Source organism: Ornithodoros turicata, chromosome 5 (genome assembly GCF_037126465.1).
Source record: "Ornithodoros turicata isolate Travis chromosome 5, ASM3712646v1, whole genome shotgun sequence".
Classification (NCBI taxonomy): domain Eukaryota; kingdom Metazoa; phylum Arthropoda; class Arachnida; order Ixodida; family Argasidae; genus Ornithodoros; species Ornithodoros turicata.
In genome coordinates this window covers 47,920,012-47,943,623 of record NC_088205.1, presented here as the reverse complement: position 1 = coordinate 47,943,623, position 23,612 = coordinate 47,920,012, and the positions used below count along the sequence as shown (strand labels likewise).

Below are 23,612 nucleotides of genomic sequence, written 5' to 3'. Positions count from 1 at the left end.
ACAGTCGAGCCCGTTTATAACGATATTGACGGGAACGCAAATCTGATTATTATATCCGAGTATCGTAAAAAACGAGCTTTCGAGAAATTGCCGCTCGGGTTCGCGTAAACGAAGTAGATCACCACAAGTAGAATGCCGCTGAACATGCGCGTTTGTTGTGAGCGCAGAAGCATTTTATCTAGCTCTAACATGACGCAGCTGTGTGTCGAAAGCTTTGATAACTTAACCGCCGATATTGTGTGGGGCGCCGCCCCTTTTGAGATCGAAGACCTCGTCCATTGCTCGTCATCCAATGTCGTAGTCAGCATCGTTCTCACGATCGGGAGTGCGTGGTCCATCAGAATGCGCCTTTGCCACGGGTAATCCGTCGACGTGTATTTTGGTGGCCACACGCAACTGTCTGCCAATACACATTTTCGAAGCCGCGGTACTTCACAACGCGGTTTTGCACCAGTACGAAGTCCGTAGAGCGCATGCAACTTCGAGTCAAGCCATGCGTCTTTCCTCGTCAAAAAGCAACTTGGAACCACGGACGCCATCGTAGCAAGCACACAGCAAAACAAGAAAAAAAGCTTGAAAGCGAGAGAATGATGTGGAGAGGGAACAACGTATGAGCGTTCTTTACTTCATGCGAGCTCCTCCGCCCTTTCGAAGTCGCGTGCCTTGCAACGAACGCATCTAATCCCCGGCAGTCATGCGCGAATAAACGCACTGCGTTCTCACTTTAGCGCGCACGGAGGCGAAGGCTCTTGAAAATGCCAATGTAACTTGTTTTCAGTGAAATGGTGCAATCTTGCCTTCTAGTTTTCACGCGTTTTAACCGGCCGCCGGAAGAATTCCGACCGCTATATGCGAGCAAGCGTTTTCGTGGCGATCGTTATAACCGATGTTTTGTTTACATGTAGTTCAATGGGAGAGCTGACGGGAACCAGCAATTCGATCGCAATATCGGAGTTATCGTTCTATCGAAGATCGTAATAAACGGGCTCGACTGTATTCGCACAGGCCTAATAAAAATCTATGATGTCCATGGTGGACTCCCTTCCTGATCCGACGTAAGATAAGCTCTCTACAAATAATCAGCTAAATCATACCTGACCACAAATGCAATCATACCTCTGTGTCTTTCTTCTTTCCAGAATATGATGTGACAGTTCCCACATCAAGTGGAAAAGAAGCAATTTTCTGCCCAGTCTTCAAAGCATGGAGTTGGAGAACATTCTGAAAGCAGAAAAGCAATGACTGTGTCTTTACCTGGTGAGCAGAAGGGAAACACAAACATATTATTACGAAGAGATGTAATCATAAAACACTGCACGTCCACAAGGGATTCCAGTGTGCAGGTGACAGTGTTCTTAAGCACTGAACATATATAGGGCCTGACTTTTTAGGGTTATACCTGTTTATGCCAGATATTTACCCCCCCAATTCAAATCGGCAAGAACAGAGTTTAACTTGATATTTCTCTGAAAACTGCTGAACCAGGGAGGTCTGAAGTCATCACAATTAACACAGAACTTTGGAAACTGTGTTGTAAATGCATAAATATGCTCATACGAACTGTCATTACAGAGACCCTCCTGCCTCTTAGGTGCATGGACTAAATATACTCTGTCTACTGGTGTGTCATGTATATTGTGCAGAGTAAACTGGTGATTTACACCTCATTCAATCAAATTGAACCAGAATTGGATTGAATCAGGTTCAGTTCAACCCAATTACACCCGAATTATTGAAGCGAAATATAACCTGATATTCAATGAATTAGGTCAAGGTAGCAGGCCCGGTTGACTGTTATATTCCTGCCGAGATTCTGCGAACAACCCGGTGGGTAAGTTAACCACCAGGACAAGACCTACGTGTTGTGGCAGTCAGCCCAAACCGGTAATTCATGGTTATGCTGCTGTCGTAAACTACAGTCGCCGACCGATTTTTCGGACTTCTAAAAGCCACAAAATCGGTCCGAATTATCGAGCAGTCCAAATTTTCAGTCAATGACACGAATCTCTCCCAAAATTATTTTTATTAAAGAAAACTCAAAAAGGCAAAAAAAAAAAAAAAACTGTCATTGCGTGTCTGCTTTGCTGCGCGTATGCGAGAAATGGCGTCGCAACGTATTTCGGCTAATGTCATGTTGTCACGGTAGACATTTCCAAGCGTATCGACGGCCGCAAGTATTGCTGCTGTTGAAGGAGTAGCAATAGCACTCACGTCATCGTCGGAATCTTCCGCTGGCAGGTCGAGTAATTGTGAAACGATTTGTCCATCAGTCATTTCGCAAAATTCTGCACATTCATCCACTTCGGCGTACGTTTCAAATGTTACACTTGCAGGTATTCTCATACCTGAGCTTCGGAGGTCCTCTACCAATGGCCGGACGTCCGCCAATCCGTCGTCGATGGCAATACCAACTGTGCTCGTACCCCATACTTGCGTACTGTCCTTGCAAAATCCGGCTTGACGAAAACTGTTCGCCATAGTACTCCCTTTCACTGCTTCCCATGAGTCGTCAAGAATACGAAGTGCGGCGACAAGCGTAACGTTATACAGTCCAAGTCCTTTACAACGAACTCCACAGGGCTGCGGGAAATATTTGTTGTAAAGGTGACTTCGTTGAAAAGGAACGTGCATCAATATTATAGTCTAGGCTGTCAGCACGAGTCACGATGCTATTATATATGTGTGTAAACGGACGTGGACGTAAGTGGCGTGAACGAACACGGGGTCGTAGCCAAAATGAAGCTTTAGGTGTACTATACTTCCATTCACAACTTTCTTCACAACACGTCAATATATCAACGGAATTTCTGAACACGTGCTTTACGTTCTACCTGCAGCATGGCGTATCACGAACCACGAGAACGGACATGTCGTAATGGTTTGTTTACGTTACGCTTCGGGGAACCGATGAGCAGTGTCGCCATCGTAGCGTGCGATGAGGTTCTGGTTTCGGAATGCCAAGCACCGTAGAGCGATCCCTACGACTGTGAAAACTGCAAATTCTCTTCCGTGATGGTGCACCTCCGCTGTTGCCGTATTCCCTTTCAAGCTTGGCCCGGTCTTTTAGGAACGTTGACAGTGTGGATGCGCTGATTCCGAACTCCCTGGCTACGTCGCATTTCTTTCTTCCGGTGTCAACCGCGTTCAAAACAGCCATTTTCTCCTCCAGGGAGAACTGCTTTCGTGTCGTGGACGCTTTCTTTGTAGCCATTGCGAACGACTGGTGATCTCTGGCAGACTAGCCTTATGAACACCGGTCAGCTTCTCCCCCTTTCTAACATGCCCGAAAGGGTGATTAACCTTCATCTTCAGCACGTGTTATGCCCCATTCTGCCCGGTCAGTACCCCAGCAGTCAAAATTCCAAAACCCTCTGTGGGCTCTTCTTTTTGCTATTCATATGTGGTCATCTCCAATAGTGACTCAGAAGGGCACGACCTCTGCCCGCGTCTTCCGCTAATCCGTTCATAAAACCGCGCGTATGCCGAAAACGAGGACCGTGGTGTGACTCATGCGCAGGCGGCCGAACGACGCTGTGCATCTCATCACCACGTGATGTGCGTCTCATCGCCACGTGTGCTTCCAGAACTTCGTTGTATGCGTCGTGTGCTTCGCCCATTGGACCGAAAAATAACTATTTCGGTAGTTTCGTTGTAAAGGAATTCGTTCTAAAGGTCGGAAATATACACTGCGCCCTATGGGGCGCTGACGGGACTGTGAAAAACTTTCGTTGTAACGGTCTTTTCGTTGTAAAGGTGTTCGTTGTAAATGACTTTGACTGTAGTTAGTTTCGTTTTCGTAGCACAGCACAACACGCGAGAGCAGACGGGGCCGGTAGAGACAATTGAGATCTTTATGATTCGTTGGTCCATGGGCTGCAGGACACTTGTTGTATTCGGAGGCAAGAACTCTAAACCAGGTCCCCCAAACTCACCTCGGAAAAGCGTGCAATGAAGAAGGCCGCCACTAGATACCCCACTGTTGCCGTTCCGGATCACTGCAGCGCGCTAAGTTTAGCGGCAAAATGTTTTTGTTGTTTCTGCGAATGAATCTAGTCTTTACATGTCCAAATAAAACGCGTATAACAACTTTCTCTGTCGTGTTTCACTTTTTGGTCCGTTTTTAAACGTGTTGAGCGATCGGAAGGATCTAGTGCATGGCTGCGTGCATCACATAGCGTGCCTGTCGTACCAGGCGCCGCAGGCGCTGCAGTCGTCCATTTTTCCTTCGGTGACTTGGCCTGGCTTGGATTGTGCTTCAACTGGATCTTTAGCGCGCTACAATTCACGCAAGCCAACGTCTGGTAACAATGGGGTATCTAAGGGCGGCCTCCGGCATTGCACGCATCAGGATAGGAACAAATACATGGGAAAATGGCGACCTTGGGGGACCTGCTCTAAACGTATCGCCTGGAGGTCCTGTACTGTGCCATGTGCTGCGCAGTTATCGATGAACATCATAACACTCCTCTTGCCTCTGCTTGTGCTCCCGTCTTCATCGCATTCGTCAGTATCCACAAAGTCGATCGAGACACCGTCAGAATCACTTGAAGGCGCAGACATCATTTCGTGGTTTCACTTCTTGTCTCCAACAATAGCATGTTGATGGGTGCTTGTGGCGCATGTGCATAACCTCATCAGTGGTGCGCGTGCATAAACTCCGCCTCCGTGTGTGCTGCGGCGCGCCATCAGCAAAGGCAAAGGGAAAGAAACAACAAGAAAAAGGAGGAGAATATGTACGAAAAATCGAACCCTACTTGCGAAAAACACGCCCAATTTTCGGACGTCAAAATACATTGGCTCAATGGGGCGCCTGATAAAGCCACAACTTTTGTCCTAAATATTGGAAAGTCCGAATTTTTCGAGTGCGAAAAATTGTTCGGTGACTGTACTACTAATCTTGTCTTTCATAACGCGCAAAATCTTTAAAAATCTTGAGCGACCGTTGACGTCTTCCTGTCCACTGCACCACAGCACTGTACCAACACTGTATCACACAAGCGGAAGTGTGCTTTAACCTGCCTATTGTGCTTCAATCCCACCCGTGGCCCCTGAACCGTTTGCAAAAAAACGGTTTGAACCATTATGGTTGCCTTCCGGATCTGAACCAGAACTGAACTCTTATCATCGAATGTAAACCCGAACCGAACTGATAAAGGATCGCTCTGAGATGAACAGCGTTTTTGATCTGTGAAAAGCTAGTACCATTAGAACATTGCCCAAAATCCTCTCCATAGGATAACAACAAATGCTGTATTAGTAATAAAAATCAGTTTCACAATAATGAAAAACCTTAAAGTTCACAAAAGGAATACATGCATGCAGACGGAACAAAGGAGGACTGTTCTTGAGTTTGCTGACCAAGAGCGAGCGAGGCTCCGCCTCCTAAATGTGCGCCAATAGGAGGACGCGGAAGGCAGAGCGCTGCTGCCTCTGCTCTTGCCTAACAGATGGCGCACCGCTAGTGGCACCGCACCGCAGATGGCGCTGGTGTGTGGCTCGGGATATGGGACCCAGCACTCGTCTGCTTCTTCTGGTAGCGCTACGACCTTCAGGCTGATCTGCAGCCTCTACTCTCGCTAAAGAAATGGTGCAACATTGGTGCTCGGTAGGGCACATGGGGTCGCCATAGCCTTGAGCCTTGACCTTGAGACTGACTGGTAACCTAAATTCTCATGACGCGGCGACAGCGAACGACTACTGCGTAATTTTGACGGGTGGCATCCCTCCCACGTGCACATTAGCGGAGCCGGCAGGGATTTTGGTTCGATATCATGGAGGTTGCCTTTAAAGAGTTTACAATTAGTTTGTTTCACAAGTGACCTGTGGATGGTCAGGAACTATTACAGCCTCATTTGTGTAGCATGGCACTGCCTGACGCAAAAGTCTGAAACCAACATAATTACCCAAGTGCGTGTAGCTTCACCTGAACAGCAGGAAACACTATTATGTAAAATTAAACTGTAGGAGCTCCCCACAGAATTCTGTCTCTCTCTTGTGACAGTTAATGCCAGAAAAATTATACTAACGCATGGGTTACAAACTGCAAACATTTAGTGCAAAAGGCGGCATATACATTATAAAATTGGCACAAATATTCGATATTCGGCATTTCTTCCCACATTCGATTCAATATCAAATTCGACTTCAAATATTCGGATTCGCACACCCCTAGTTTATTCAGAACCAAAGTGAGATTGTTTAAGGCCTTGCACTGATTGTTTCACAACACTATCAGGTTTTGTGCAGAAGTAATGGTTGCACATTCCACAGGCTCAAATAAAAATGTGCCTGAAAGACTGCACAGCAGTCATCAACAGCATATGTGTGATGCAATCTAAGCTTACGCTTAGCATTGGTATGCTGTAACCCCTTTGCAAAACAGTCACACCCTGAATAAGCCCTCTGGACCTCGTGAAGATTTTTGTGATGATGGCAACTCTCATAGGGTTGCCAAAGCTTTTCACTCTCACTGTGAACATGATTGATGTTCGAGAACACCAAGAAGTGTCACGAAAATTTCACAAAAACTATAAAATATGTAATGAGCATGCAACAAACCTTCACGTCACGCATATAGCAGACTACAAGCTTGTCGTTGTGGACGCAGGCTGCCCAGTCCAAAACATTCTTGGGGTCTTCAGGTATTAAGTCTTTCCAAGCATCCTACACAAGCAAAGGCATGACATGCATGAACGACACTAAATAATTGAGAAATATTTATTTATATTTATTTATTTAAAATCATACTACCATACTGCCAAATACTGCATAAAGTCATCACCTTTGCAGCAATGGCCTGGCCTGCTTTGATTTCAATTTGGTTTTATACGAGATCAAGTGAAATTATAATCCCTTTGGGGGGAAGAATGACTTCCAAAAGCATACTCTATTCTTTAAACACACTTCACCTGTTTTCCAGTGCGTGCTTATACCAAAGAGTAACAGGTGGAGAAAAGCAGATTTGGGGATGGAATTTAAAAAGTATTTCTGCAGTTGAGATAAACATGACCTGTTCTCCAGTGAGCATACTGGTGGCTGAATTTCCATGTTGGCAAGTTCAATTTCAGGGTTTCTCAGATTTTACCTGAAGTGACGATGCAAATTGGAGGTAAAAACAGGTTTTATTGGGTCTACAGTCAAACTCCTTTACAACGAAACTCAGGGGACAGCAAAAAAAAATTAGCAGTAGAGGTATTTTCGTTAAAAAGGATGTCCGTTATTGGACCAATAGGGCTCCAGCGGGACCGCAAAAAATTTTGCTGTAGTGGTATTTTCGTTAAAAAGGTGTTCGCTATAAAGGAGTTTGACTGTATCCCTAAAACACAAGACTAATTATTTTCATGTCCCTCAATCCCATACAACAAAATTTTGTTCTGCAAGGCCATGACATCATCATTCAGTAACATCGATTATAGCAGTGGTTTGCGACTCTGCATCTGTCAGGGACCCCTGTGAACTGGCAGAAGTGATGAGGGTCCCTTCGATAAGTTTTACGGTGAATAAAGGACAAATTAGTCAACAAATTCCAAGTGTAAAACTGACCTGTTTTCAAAATTACATACTGAAGGGACATAACAAAAGTTGCATCACTTCATTTAAGCCAGTTTATCAATGTATACTGCGGTCATACTTAAGACATTGCGGTTTGACATAATGCTTCCAACTTCATGAGCAGCTGCAGAACTCTAAGTCATCCTTTTCTCTCTGCAGCACATAATTGATTTTACCCTGTGGGAATGGGCAGTGTTCACTGGCTCAAACTCTGCACTGGAAGCTAATGAAATTTCTGGCATACGAGGCTCATCCGCAACCCTAGTGACAGATGTGTTAATGCCTGACCACCTTGTGCATGAAGCAGAGCACAGGCTGGTTCTCAAGTGGGTTCCAGCCCATTGTTGTGTCGTGGGGGTGCCGTGGTGCCGTAGGGAACAGGGAGCAGTTCTCTCGTCTGAGACACAGACGAGTATTGGGCTGCTGAGAGGAGACTGTCGTTCCATTCCTTGACGTCTTGTGACACTCTGGCTTCCTGCCAATAGACATCTGACATCCTCCCCTCAGCTATGCTGAGAGGAGTTGATTCAACGCTCGCTTTCCGCGAGTGTTGGGGGTAACTCGTTACTGTAACTAAGCTACTTTTTTCAGTAACTTGTAACTTAAGTTGTTGCTTCTGAACTCCAGTAACTTTAGGTAGCTTTGTCAAAGTAACGTAGGGGAAGTTCCAAGGTCCTTTTGTTCCATTCTTGTCTACAAACGTCACTTCCTAGTGAGCTGATAGCTCCATGTGCATGTGGTTCGTACGTGCACGATGCACCTGACTCCCTTGTTGTTATGCGGTGAACGTTACAAACTCTGTTTTGGCTGTGCATTAGGAGGCTCAGGTGGCGCTCATCATATATGATGACAGAGGGCACTGTGTAGCAGGATTAAAACTTGGCGCGGTTCTATGACAAGTTCGTAGAGGACAACCCATGAATCCTAAGCTTTCAATGCCTGCTGTGTGTTCCGTTCAAGGACCTTATCAATCAATCAATCATACCCTTCCCTATAAAACCACATAAAGGTAGGCTTCTTTTGTCATATCAGATATTGATATAGTTTTCGTATATGGAGACTATTATAAGATGTCTTGCTCCACCCACTGTGAGATCAATATATCTGAATTCGTTACAGAAAGGTCAAGAACTGAAAAGTGTAGGTAGCAAGTAACTTGAAAGTAGTTCAGGAACTTCAAGTTCATTTTCATTACCTGTAACTTCATTAGTAACTTAGTTCCATTTTTTCCACCGTAATTTAACTGGTAACGAGTTCCTTTTTTCGATTAGCTTCCCCATCTCTGCTTTCCGCATGCCACGAAACGCCTTTAGTCAAGATGTTGCATTAGTTCATCGAATGCGACTCGATGTGACTTTTACAGCTCAGTGCCGTCACCGCTTGAGACAAGTTGACTCTCCCCACTGCAGTAGCCACTGCAGTAATCTGGAAGATCTAGAGGATATTCTTCTTGATTGCTCACACTACCAACTGAACTGCACTCTCCAGCTGTACTCTCACCTCCTCTCTCTATCAAAACTGCTTGGTCCCTGGCCAAATCCAGCCCACCAACGCTCTGCCCTCAAAGCACTTTGGACCTTTTTGGACACCATAGGGCTTTGATCCTTGTTGTGAAGGGGTTCATTATTTCCTTCCCCACATCACCACCAGCAATGGGGTAGAATATCACAACTGGTGATGAAACTCACAATTCAATATCTCAAAATAACGTTTTCATTGCCATAATGTCCACAGAGCCAAACTAGAGATAGCACTCGTTCTAGCCATGTAACTTAGATGTGGCTATCTACCTATATACAGGGTGTTTCACCTAAAGTGATAAAAAATTCGAACTGGCGACGTACTCACTGGAGGATTGTTGGACTTTCGTCAATTACCTCCTGGAAACCTTTGCCACCATTGAGGAAGGCTTTGGACAATTTTTAATTGCGGGAATTTTTTTTTTTCAATTGAACTTTGAAAATTGCCAAGCAAACCTCACTTTTTTTAACAGAAATATGAAGTCTTCCATGGATAACCACAGACCCAACAAAAACTATGCACAGTATCGCAACAGAAATAGTCGAAAAAAATTAGTAGAAATGACCCTTTAGCCCTACCTGCTTGATTTTCGCAAAGAAGCGTGCACGAAATGTGCGTCTAGAGGCGGAAGTGTCCTTGCCTTCTTTCTTTGTGATGCGACGCTTGTCACTAGCATCAAGGTCAAAGCGGGGAAAAAAAAAGGTGGGAAACTAGAGGAGGGAAAGGTGGGAAACTAGAGGTGGGGCTAAGGCAGAATTTGTACTAATTTTTTTTTACTATTTCTGTTGCGATACTGTGCATAATTTTTGTTGGGTCTGTGGATATCCGTGGAGGACTTAATATTTCTGTAAAAAAAGTGAGGTCTGCTTGGCAATTTTCAAAAATCAATTGAAAAAAATTAATTTCTCTCAACTAAAAATTGTCTAAAGCCTTCCTACATGGCAGTGAAAGTTCCTAGAAGGTAATTGTCGAAAGTCCCACAATCCTCTGGCGAATATGTCACCAGTTAGAATTTTTTATCACTTTAGGTGAAACACCCTGTATATGGATGTGGCTCATACGAATTGGTAGACCTAGCTTGACCTACCAATTTTGTGCGACCATGAGTGGTGTTCAGAATATGTGACGTAGAATAAATCCTCCAATTCGAAATGGTTAACTTTTCTCAAGGTTTGGAGTTAATGCGCTCTCACGATAAGAGGTGCATCATTTATTTTTCAAAATGCTTTGCAGAAGTAGTGTTCGACACCATCATTTCCTCAGTGTCAATCTTTGTAAGAAGAGATATTTGTAATCTAACACTTGTCTCATCCTTCCTGCCCCAGAAGTACTGTAGTGCGCTGTCAATGTGTGTCCATTTCAAAGTTATGCTCTAAAGGAACAGCTACCTGCTCGTCTGTGCCCAGAAATATGGATGATGTATACTTTATGGTAAATAAGTAGGGCTGTGCGAATACTCGAAATTTCGAGTTCGAGTCGAGTCGATCTCATACTCGACTCGAACTCGACTCGACAAATGATGACTCGTCAACTTTCGAGCTCGCGTTAGATGCACATTAAAATCCATCACATGTGAGATATAACCTGTGACAACGATTCCACCATTTGGAAACACGCATTTGGCGCAGCCGTGATCGCTGTCACAATTCCGCTATCTTGTTTTCACTATTAGCTTCGGCTAGCCTCAACTTGGCTACAGACTGAGTAGTGGCTATGAATGACAAACCGGCTTCAACTGGCTACTGCTGGCCATGTAGGCGTCGCGCGCGTGGAAGCGTATCCGACAAGGGAGGAGCGCATTTCGTAGTTTCGTTTCTTCGGTGGGTGAGTCTGTTTCGGTTCTACAAGAGTGAAGAAAATGCATCAGCACAAAACCAAAACGGGCAGGAAGCCTTGTGTAGGACTACTTTACGAAAATTTCCAGTACGAACGCTTCCTTACTGCGCCCATAGAGAGTCGAGCACCGGTGATCGACGTTTTATCAGCGGCGCTACTCGGTTCCTAAAGTAGATTTCGACAAGTGGTCACATTTGTTGGATACTATACACACTACAGAATGAGTTCCATGTTAACGTTTATATTTTCTTTGTGGTAGCGATTTATGAAGTTGGCCCTATGCCAAGGAGGCAGTGTGAAGATTCTATTTTGGTTGCGCGTCGCGTTCTTGCGGCGTACCTATTTCGCAAATGCGCAATACTCGCATTTCAAGCATATTTGGGTTAGATTTCATTTATTAGAATGCAAATGACGACTTTGAAGGTGTTACACAATCAGATTTTTGTCCTGCATGTGTGGGCATGTATATAACTTGCACTATTGCTGTTCTTCCTGTCTCAAAACTATCCGGGAGGAATGGAAGAGTGGTAAAATAGCAATACGTGGTACAACAGAAAAGTTGAGCTTGAAACTTATGTTTTCAGCAGAAATTACGATGTTAATTTCCGTTTTACTCCTTCAATGAACTCAGTTACATGAACAACATGCAGTACGTGTTCACGTTATTTTCCACAACTCATGAACTTCTTGATCCATAGGGTTGATATTCTCAGATATTATTTCTGACAAAGATTGCCACATTTTGTATATTTTAGAACTTGTAGATTGATATTTTTGTTCAAGATACAGGCGCATATTCATGAGGGTTTCTGCTGTTTGCACCAATTTTTTGGTGTCCTAAAATCAATTTTGGAAATACATGGATAGCTTTGTTTATCAAACTTACTTCATTGGATAGGGCGTTGATTTGGCTATATTTTCCTATATAGCAATAGCAACATATTTTGAAGCGATACTGTTAGCCACAAAAAATATATTTGTTAAACCACACAAAAATGGCCATTTTTGCGATGGTAAGGAAAGTGTTAAACCGCACCTTGTAGAAAGACAAGTTTTCCTACCCATAACTTGTAAATCTTTTATGGTTGCAATATTCATTCAGCAATGTTGTCCTTAGGTGGCACTTTTTTTTTTTTCTTAAAGCTCTTATAATATTCATTCATTTCATTTTTTGTTGTCAACAGTAGCACAAAAAAACATTTTTAAGGGGAAGTTGGCCAAAAAGTGGCACTAAAACAGCTTGAAATTTTATATCTATCTTCCTGCTTTTACACATTACCTATCATTTAATGGAACGAACTCGACTCGATGCTCGAAACAATGATTTGGTATTACTCGAACTCGACTCGAACTTGAAAATTTTGCTACTCGCACAGCCCTATAAATAAGTGAATCACATTTTCTTAGTTTGTGCTCTGACAGTGGGACACAGGACCTTTTCCTTTGATGAACTCTACTGATATGGACTGGTACACACCTCGTTGATAAATCGAGGTAGAAAAAGGGTGTGGAAGGTTCTCCTCTTAAACATCTCCTCACTATTCAGAAATTGACGGTTCATACCGCGGGGGAAACACAAGGGGAGGTGTCTTGTCATAGGAGACACCGTTCATACAGCGAGAGAATTCAGCTATCGAGGGTTTACTGTACACCCCTTGCATGTCACACCCCCAATGCTACGTAAGACATGAGGATACTTTTGATGCACCATTTCACACAGAGGAAAGTGGTTTTGGGGGTGGAGGGGTGAACATGCTGTTTGAAACACACCATCTTCAATGCACGAACAGCATCATGAGATTTGGCATGTGCACAATACAATGCGTATGTGCAGCTTGAGAAGGTGTGAAGAAGAGCGAAAGCAGACAGTGATGTGTAGTATTAGTGTTGCACAATGCTGCCACTGCAGACCATGAACTTGTGCAGATTTCCCCGGCACATGTAACGCACTACTCTTCAGTCACAGCCGGACTGTAGTGGTATGCACACGGGCAGTTCAGTACAGCTTCAAAGGACCAGGCACTAAAAAAAAGGAAAGAAGAAGAAAAAAAAAAAATAGCCGCTAACAACGAACTATGGAAACACCTTTGCGGACCACAAAGTGTTTCTGGACGCCCATTTGCAAACCACTGCATTATTGACATTTAGCACAATGGTTCTAGCCCTGCATTCACAGGACCTGTTGCATCCATTCAGCAGTTCCAGGAAGTTGATTGTGTCAAGCTTGCCTTATACAATTCTACATGAGAGTATATACTGTTGTGGAGTATTTTGGAAGCACAGTGCAAACCTGATAATTTACACTCTATGGGCATTACTGACTTGTTTAAACAAAGCAGAGCTCAACCTAAACAGAGCCCTCTGAATGTGATGCACTGACGGCGCGCAAGCTGCATCTAAGAAGGCTTGCTAGCCTGTATTCCACGAACGCGAATTCTGCCAACCCAATTTGAAAAAATATCTGCCATCATCTGTCTTTTTGTTAAGTCACTGGTCAACAGATAGGGTCTTGATCCCATTAAAACAGCAAGTCCTAATTGTGTGGATGTGTGCTGGTAAGTAGCACCGTTCCATGTCAGCTACGATTGAGCACACCATTATGGCAATTCATTCCCTGCTCTTCTTTCCTCCAACTAAAGTAATAATTAAGCTTAAAATTAATCAGTGAGCACATCCTGACAATCTCGTTCAAATAAACTGTTGCATACGTTTTTATCCTTGAAGTCTGTGTTTGCATTTACATTTTATTTCATTTCGTACACATGGGCACTTTTCTCTCATTCAAATACCCAACTTTGACTGGACACGAGCAAGTGTTTGAATTATACGGAAGTTCGAATTTTAACGGAATTGCACTGTAGTAGGTTCCTTAAAACAATGAGCAGGCACACAACACTGGCTTTGCCGAATGAGATATGTGAGATCTAGCAGATGTACAGTAAACCCTCGTTAACTCGAACTCGCTTATCTCGAAATATCGGTTATCTCGAATATTTTTTGCGTCCCGATCCATGTCCCAATGCTTCCTATATATTTGGGCCCTTTTCAGTCGAAGCTTTTTTTTGCCCGAGTACGGATATCTCGAAATCCCATCACCGGTAGATCTGCGTACCTACGGCAGATAACGTGCATTCTTCGGTCCCCCAGTCTAGGTCAAGGTCAAAGCCTTTCAGTCCTAGTGACTCACGCCTCACGCGCCGCTACCTGTGGTAGGCAGACAGCACTCCCCTTTCCACCCAATGTCACTCCTCCTCCTCCTCTGCATTCGTGCGAGCATTTCTTCGTTTTGTTCTTCACGGCGCCATGATGGCTGAACAACGCGCATGGAAGTCCCTGACTTTGGAGCGGAAGGTGGCACTTATCAAAGGCCTGGTAGCAAGTTCATCAAGCCAGTAGCATGAACTGTTTCATTCATGCGGGTTTCTGGTCTTCCACCGCCGTACCGGAGCCAGCAGACCACTTCAGTGGCTGTGATGAATTGTGCAACGACGTGATGCGCCTCGCATGTTTTGGGGAGAGTGACTTAGGACTTCAAAACAGTGTTGCCAAATCTCGTTCGCACGAAGTCGCTAGTGACGCCCCGAAAAGTCGCTAAAAGTCACTAAAATTGGAACTGAAAGTCACTAAAAAAGTCGCTGCCGTTATTGTGCCCTTTTTCTTCGTTGCATGGTATGAAACAATATGGTGACAGTCCTACTAAGATGATTCAGCGAATGAGCGCAGTGGATGGCCAAGAGAGAACATGAAGAAATGGGCATGAGTGGATAAGAATGAGAGAAAGTAAATGAAATTCGGCACCTTGAACATCTTCTGCAGAAGTTTTTCTTGTTTTGTCCCCGGAGGCACTGAACATGGTTTGTTTATTGCTTACAAAAAGTTCCGATGCCTTCTCCTGTTTTTGCGACCTGCTTGTCTTTCAACCTCGCATAAATCTCACGCTTGCAATATAGGTGCACAGCACCCTTGTGTCAGTCTTTGACTGGACGAAGCTATCCCTTGAATACTGGCAGCATCACCTAGCTCATGCGGTATTTCTGATGTTACTTAAGAGGTATTTTGGAAAGCGCTTGCGTCTAGGCCACGTGGCGCGTCAGAAATGGGGCAAACTGGAAACAGCTCAAAGAAACGAGCGCTGCGAAGAACAACAACGAAACTGCACGACTGCGCGCTGCAGGGAACACGCTGAGAGATCTCCGTTACAGGTTATTGGCCCTGAGGAGTTAGGGCCAGCGAAAAGTGGCGCGATTTCATATTATTCTTCGCTAGAGTTTGTCGGCCACTGAAATGTGACAGGAAAATCACGATTCTTCCTGACTTCATGAAGGAATATTTGTGTCGCCAAAAAGTCGCAGAACGTGTCCGAAAGTCACCAAAAAATCCGCTAATCCCAAATACAAAATTTTGTCGCTAAACAGACCCCGAAATCCGCTAAATTTAGTGACTTTTCCCCAAATTTGGCAACACTGCACATCGAGGACTATGCGCTTTACGACGGCGATGTTCCAGTAGCGGTGAACTGAGTGATACAGAAATCGCCGAGAGTGGCCGCGGTAGTGACGTGCCGGGAGGAGCGTCTCGTGCGTTGCATTGAAGTGCTTGAAAAAGCTTTCTTGTTCACAGACGCAAATGCCAAGCAGATTGCTATTACGGAGTTATTCAGTCTCCGATGATGTTAAAAAATAAATGGCTTCGAAATTGTTTACGAGCCCTATTACTGTAGGAACGCTTTTTGTTTTACGTTTCATAACAGCACATTGTGGTAACATAGTGGCAACGTAATTTTCGCTGTTCGCTTAACTCGAAACCCCGCTTATCTCGAAATTTTTTCCGGTTTTTACGACTTCGAGTTATCGGGGGTTTACTGTATACCATACAGTGGACTCTCGTTTACTCGAACTTGAGGGGGCCAGGGTATTTGTTCGAATAAACCAGAGTTTGAACTAACGGGAGATGCTCTCCTGGAAGGGGGCTTGGGTGCAGGGAGCGCATGCAGATGTGTAGCGACACACTTCGAGTCGTGTTTTACGTTCGCGGTACCGGTGTCACTTCAAGACGCATTTATATTGGCGTAATTCAAATCGTTACTGCTGCCGAACTCCGCCGCTACCATTGTTACGTTCCCGATGCCGAACCGATGTTACGGCGGAGAAAACTCCCAGAGCGTCGCGGCCGTTACGACTTTGAAGGAAATACAGGACTTATATGTTCGCAAAAATTCACTCATAGAAATTATTAGGGGTGTGCGAATCTGAATATTTTAAGTCGAATCAAATCAAATGGGGGAAGAAATTCCGAATACCGAATTGAATATCGAATATTCGTGCAAAATTTACAATATGTGACTTTCGCACTAAAAGTTTCCATTTTGTGGCCCATGGCTTTAGTGTAATTTTTCTGGCATTAACTGTCACAAGAGAAACATGCAATTCTTCTGTTTAAAGCCCCTACGCTTTAATTTTACATCAGAGTGTTTCCTGCTTTTCAGGTGAGCCTACACTTACTGGAGTACTGGAGTGGTTACCTTCATTTCAAAACTTTATGTCAGGCAGTAGCATGTTATACGGATGAGGCTGTAATTGTTTCAGACAACCACAGGCCATTTGTGAAACAAACGAATTTGCATCCTGCCTCAGCTTTGCCATGAACACCCTTTAGTTTCTGTGCTCTCACCCCAGGAAGCTGCACTGCTGAAATTTTAGACATAAAGGACATCTTTAAAACCACCTTCTTGTTTGTGGGCTGTAATCATTACTCAAGGGTCCTAACTTTTTAAAGGCAACCTCACAAACATCCAATTAAAGTCCCCGGTCGGCACCGCTAAACTGTATGTTTGAGGGGCGCCATCCCTTCCACAGAGATGTCTACAAAACTAAGTTTAGATAACGTTATCTTAAACTACGGATGAGGCCTGCGTTGGTCCTGCAGCAAGGGCAATTTCGTAAAGCAGGCTTCACCTCATGCACGGAAGCATCAGGTGAAGCCCACTTCCAGGTTGCGTCGTTCATATTCGTGGAATAGCGGAATATTCGAAAAATCGAATATTGGATATTCGATTCGCGAATCGAATAGTTCGAGCATTTGATATTAGATTCGAATTCGAGAACTCAAATATTCGCACACCCCTAGAAATTATGAAGCAACTTAGGGTTGAAAGCAGTCAGTCTTTCGCTATTGCAACTGTTTCCTTTAGCGGGACTGTTAGCATCGCTTTTGATTCGGACACAAGTTCAAGCGTGGCATCCGCATTTTTCTCTTAAGAAAAATGGTGCACTGTCATATCCAGCGCTGATGCTACATCAGGTGCACTTAGTAAAGGCACTGGTTCGCGCAGACAGGTTTGCGGCTTGGGTCGTCTGAATCTTCGTCGCTACACTCCCCGCGGTCCTCTGGTCTAGTTTGGCTGGCGCACGCGGCGTCGACGATGTCCGCGTCAGTTAAGAGCCCAGTCTCCACGCCGTCGTCTCTGCAAGTTAGGGAAATAAAGGATGACAGTGAACGGGATTTAAAACGATATTGACAGTCGCGAAGTCCTAAAAATGAGTGTCGGCACGCGAACACACCTCCTCAACCCTTGACGGTCTCAAGAGGAAGAGAGAGAAAGAGGAGAGGGGCAAAGGGAGAATGCAAGCGTTCGCGTAAACTCCTTGCTGTCATGAAGAGGAGAGAGCGTCTTTGAACAGCGCAAAATGCGGAAAGAGGATGGGAAGCGTACGGAAGGTCAATAACCAGGGAGATATGGGGCGCTGTGACCCGTTCCTGTCTGACGCACGAACGCTGTTGGTTCGAATTATGCGGTGTATACGCTCGTCTGTTTGAAATACATGTAGTTTGGACGGGACTCGGACGAGAGTTCGAATCATCCGGAGGTTCGAATTAAGCGATTTCGAATTAACGAGATTCTACTGTACATTTATATTTCTGTAAAGATGACACCACTGTACAACACAGTCTTCAGATCCAAATGCTTTAGCACAGATCCAGACTGAACTAAATTGCAGACATTGTTATGTTGAGCTCGGACAACACTATTCCTAGTTTTGCCCTTTGTGTTAAACCTGACCAGGAAACTGTTGTTTGTAACTTTCGTTGTGCCATACTTCCTAGGCAGCCCATGAATTTATGTCAACGTTCAAAATATACAAGTACATATAAATACCTCGGCAGGATTGTTCAGGTCGATGTTCACCAATGCATAGTTGGGTCTTGCCTTGTTAGTGCGGAAGGTAAACACAGTACCTTCATTGGTGACATAATCATATTGAGCTTCAAACTTTCCCACAATGCTCTTCAAATCAAGCTTGCCTGTTGATAGAAGAAGCAGGGCATCATAAACATAAAGTATCACATACACAATGCGGACATTCCATACAGTAACTCTTCTATGATAAATTTATCAGTGGAACACTAGAAAAAAAGTGTGTGGTGCAGGATATCTTATGACACAGGAAACCATCATAAATGAGGAACAACTGACGGGACACACACATACACAAAATGTATCCTACAGTACGTCCTACCAGCCCAGATCTTATCATCATTGTTCCACTGTATTCCTCAAAAAAATCTTGCACACCAGTAATTCCTTGGGGTGGGATCTCAGAGATGAAGACCATGTTGTCCTGGCAACCTTCCTGTGCAGTAACGACCAAATAACGGCCGCAATCACTTACTTCTCCACAACTAAAATGACAGAAACGAAAGTTCTATAAGATTCAAAAATGGCTGCAGAAGTCAAACTTGATGGCAGAGTTATGTATCTTCTTTTTGCCACTCAAACCCCAAAGACATTACAGCCAAGGGTTTATATTAATCTCTCATAGTGGCCTCCCTCTGGCATCGTTCTCTCTTGCACAGATATCAGTTACCAGCATTCTCCTACTGATATTGAACTGAGGAAACTGACAGACACGGCAACAGTGAAGAGAGCACGAACAATTTCTCAGTGATCGACAGAAGTGAAGGTGCGTAGACTATCTAGGCTGCGCACTTTCAGTTTATTATAGGGATATGCTTCTTCCGGCAGCATCAGATAAACGTACAGAACTTTGTAGCAGAATGGGTAGAAAATCCAGCAAACCGGTAAGAAAATGTTAAAGCTACGATAAAGCAGTTGAGGTGCAACCTCAAAAATGTTGTGTTGCCCATAGAATGAAAATTTGGCGTCACATTGACAGATTGTATCGCAGTTTTGACAACAAAGTAAGAATTTTTGAAACGACATATCACATATGCGCTATGTTGCGAGCTATTTATGACGAGAGTTGTCAATATTTCCAACAGAGAAAGAAAAGTATATATTACATTCGCCATAGTGGATCCTCAGGGAACTCAACACACAGGATATCTTGGGACTGCGGCGTTCCAATGTAATGGTAGTACAGCTTCTGGTTCTCTACTATGTCCGTTGTTGTTCCGTCTGCTCTTTCAACTGTGTCAGGATATCTCTAGGGTACAAGAGAAAAAAAAAAGAGGGAAGTAGCAGTCACTGACCAACGTTTAGACCCTAAGCATTCTAATTTTCTTATCTAATGGCCATCATTACTGGCAACACAAATGCCCCCTGCTACTAATTTATTTAAACACATGTCCAGTATTTTAGACTCTTCCATTGAGGAACAGGTCAAGTCTCTACATACACTCTCTACCTTGTTGCATTATTCAGGATGCTACATCCATCCAACGACTACGGACATCACAGCAAATGCTCTTCAAAGCCAGTGCCTTAAGGTTACACACACAGATGACGAAGCACATGTGAGATGATATGCATAGCCAAATGTGTATAACCTCGGAGGGTCTGTCAGATACGAACGAGCAGCTTAATCACCTGGAACAACACAGTAGCTGCAATAACAGAGCATTACATGGCCTTCATGGTATCACGTCTGTAAAGATGGTAATGCCGATGTTACTCGAATCGGTAAGAACACCAATTTGCAGAATATGTGCTGAGGGATAAAAACGCATATGTTTTCAGTAATCCCTCAACAGTTGCAGTCCGATTTTTCGGACTTGGCGGGGATCGCGCTGCAGTCCGAATAATCGAGCAGTCCGAAAAAAACGAATTCCGCTTCAAAATAAACTTTACTAAGCACTAATAGGCTGGAAAAGTTTGTCGATGCTTTCCTAACGTGCTTCCAGCTCTGCCTGATAACATCAGCTTCTATTTCCCGAAGCGACATTTCGTCACTGTACACCGACGGAGGCACCGCCGTCGTCAAGTCCGCAAGTCAGCTTCACCTACCGCATGTGTGCTTTAGTTGAATTCCGCTTTACAGCGCTGTCGCACGCCTCGCGGGCCAAAAACGAAGACGCAAAAGCGTTACAACAGACCTCTTCTATTCAGAGGAAAGAAAAATGAACAATCGTTACCTATATTTTTTCTTCACTATTTTAGTTGGTTGATTTCTTTTGATGCCAATTTTAGAACGATACCAATACTTTTCGTCACTCCAAGAGAGAAATTCGCTGGTTGGGCAAACAGAGTCCGAAATATCGAGCGACGGGGCTGCATGGTGTCCGAAATTTTGGACGTTCTTATACATCAACTCTATGGGACCCGCGGCCGTTCCACGAACAAGTCCGAATAATCGAGCATGTCCGAAAAATCGGTCGGCGACTGTATTTCATTATAGTTGTGTTGCCACATGAGGTCGGTGACACTCTTTCCGGTCGAAATGTTGTATGATTTCTGCATCTAAATGTGCAGTCTTTGAGAGGTACACATACTAAATTAGAAGCTTTCCTTCATGACGTAAATTGTGAATTTGATATTGTTATCATTATGTTGACAGAAACTTGGTATGAACATGAAGATGATCTTTTACACTTGGATGATTATAAAACGTTTTATCTAAACCGTAACTCGTTTTTGCCACTATATACAGCACGTTTTCCCATTGTTACAAAGCCGTTAAACAGAAATTTTAGGAAACCATGGATGGCAGTAGAACTGTTAAAAATTATCTATCATAGGAATAAATTGTAACAAAGGTTTATTCATCATTCATCAAAACAAAGGATAGGGCAACTTTAAACGAATGCAAAAAATCTAGAAACTGGGTCACAAAAAAGATAATGCAAGTTAAGAGAGACTACTACATTAACTTCATGAGTGCAAACTCTGATGTTGTTTGGAAGAACCTGAACAAGCTTCTAAATAGAAATATTAAGTCACCACTACCTGATGCAGTTCATGTAAACAGGGAGGTTCTACGAGGAACTGACATGGCTGGATGCTTTAACACATACTTTGGGAATGTTTTCCTATCATGGTGGTGTTGAAGCATCTAATGTTTGTGATTACTTAATGTATATTAATGTACTTAGTGTATTTTCAATCCTGTTGATCATACTGAAATAGTATCGGCATTCTTCTATCCTTCCAAGTCCCTGGACTTCCATTCTACCCATTTTTCCTATAGTGTGTGTGTGTGTGTGTGAAATTCATCAATGCATTTATTTTGGTCATTTTCTTTCAATAGCCCATCCCAATCCTCTCTCTCTACAAGTGATAGGAAGTGGTTCATGGTGACATCACTGATTATAGGATAAAAATATACACTTTTATTGTACACCTCAGCCTTGACACCAGTATTTTAAAAGTTAGCTAATTTGCCCGGTCTAATTATTTAATCAGGAAAAGTGCAAAATACTGGCGACTATGATACAAGACTGCTTACAGCATTCAGTTGGTCTCATTCGCGTAGAACAATCAGTCCCTTTCTAAAAATTTCGTGTACGTTAGAGGGTACAACCTGCATATGTACAGGGTTTTTGGCGCAAAAATATAGTTGCTAAAAACAGGTTGCATGCCGCAAAAATCTGCAACCCCTGGGTGGGGTTTGTTTTTATCTTGTCCTAGGGTAGTTTGCATTCATACCAAGCTAATTTTGTTACTTGAACTTGAAAATGGCTAAGCAAAAGTGGCATTTTCCTTAAAGGGGCACTAAAATGCAAAAACAACTTGCTCTCAAATGAAAGTCTGTGTTTCAATTAGTATAATTCAAACAAAATTAGTTCACACAATGCTACAGTTGCTGATTTTAAACACTATTATTCACTTTCTCTGGAGAAGCCACGCAAGGTACCACAGTTTGAGGACAACCCGAGGCTTAAAAGGGCACTAAAATGCAAAAACTTGTTCTCAGATGAAAGTCTGTGTTTCAATTAGTATAGTGCAAGCAAAATTAGTTCACACGGCGCTACCGTTTCGAAGAAAAACGCAATGAAAACAAAGCCGTATTTGGCAGCAATGAATGGGATCCCCAGGAGGCAAAGATTGGCAGTACCCAATAAAACAGCAGGAGAAGCACGCGCATACCTATTGTGGGCGTGTGGATTTTGAACGGGTCCGATCGTAGTGTTCCATATATCAGTGGCATGATGCGCACTGCCACATTTTTCAATACCGATTCACTGAATTGTAGCCCACAATAGCTCTTGTGAATGTTCCACTGACAACATTTATCTTCACGCCCTTCGGACATCGACAGCAGTCGGCTTCACAACGTGCACTGTTTTTCACCGGTACTGCTCCATGGCGTGGCACGCGCAGCATGGACTACAAACACTGATGCACGAGCTGAAACGACGTTCACTGCTTAGCGCCGAGGCAAGAAAGTGTCCGGTATAATTTGGACTGTAGCTCTGTAACAGAATGATGATGATGATGATGATGATGATTGGGAGTTTAATGGCGCACTGACAACAAAGATCGTAATGCGCCATAAACTGAGGTATGATTGAGACAGTGGTGATGTTATGGTTATTTAAGAGTAAACACGATAACTAATAAAACATGAGTGTATACATGTAAGACATTACTCTGAGACTACAAAAGGCTAATAACGCCAGCATCTCTCAGGAAATCAAACACGTTTGTAAAAGGGACGAGAGCCTCGTCACCAAGCAATAGGGCTGGGTGAAGAGGTAAGAAGTATTTATAAAATTCCTTGAAGTGATGTTTGCGTTGGATTTCATGATGTGTGCATGTGATGAGTATGTGTACAACAGACAGGAGCTGACCACAGTGCGCACACTGAGGTGGCTCCTCTCCCCGAAGTAAGAACCCGTGTGTAAGGTACGTATGGCCTACACGTAAGCTCGCTCGTAGAGTGCACGACAGGTGGTTTTCCAGCCGGTCTCCTATATCCTGAATGTGAGGTTTAATTAAGTGGAGCTTGTTATTTGTTTGTATGTTCCAAAAGGCTTGCCACATTCTGTGCAGTGATTTCTTGAGTGCCGATCTCATGTCATGCATGGACATATCAAAAGGTGTGATATCATCTTGGAGAGCAGCTCCAGCTGCTTGATCTGCTAACTCATTGCCTTTGATGCCTACGTGGCTGGGCACCCAGCATAGGATGAAGGAGTACCCCTTCGTTCTTACCAAACTGGACAAAGATCCTGCTCGCTGCACAAGAAAGTTCTTTGTTGTGTGCTGATTACAGATTGCGTTAATAGAGCTCAAGGAGTCTGTATACACGAGGGGCATTCAAGTCAAACCGGGACTTTCTGTCTCCTGAGTGTACAAATGCCTCCCGCTACTTCTTTTTCATAATTTTCACACACGACGGGTCTCCGCGTTCACCACGTAGTGGTCCAAAGTTTCTGCAAAACAGAAGACACGTGCTAGACAAGATGGCCGACAACGAGGTGAGCGCGCACATCGAACAGCAAATTGTCATGAAGTTTCTCGTGAA

At 43.8% G+C, this 23,612-nt stretch overlaps 1 protein-coding gene across 1 annotated transcript in view; it reads right to left on the bottom strand.

Moving 5' to 3' along the window:
• Positions 1 to 23,612, bottom strand: part of LOC135394432 (prolyl endopeptidase-like) — an 88,436-nt gene that overhangs the window by 37,836 nt on the left and 26,988 nt on the right. Inside the window, exons 6-10 of the mRNA XM_064625171.1 lie at positions 19,210 to 19,352; positions 18,482 to 18,588; positions 18,065 to 18,210; positions 6,559 to 6,663; positions 1,117 to 1,221 (exon numbers count right to left, since the gene is read on the bottom strand). Coding sequence (XP_064481241.1) covers positions 1,117 to 1,221; positions 6,559 to 6,663; positions 18,065 to 18,210; positions 18,482 to 18,588; positions 19,210 to 19,352 — 606 coding nt within the window. The remainder of the gene's footprint in view (positions 1 to 1,116; positions 1,222 to 6,558; positions 6,664 to 18,064; positions 18,211 to 18,481; positions 18,589 to 19,209; positions 19,353 to 23,612) is intronic.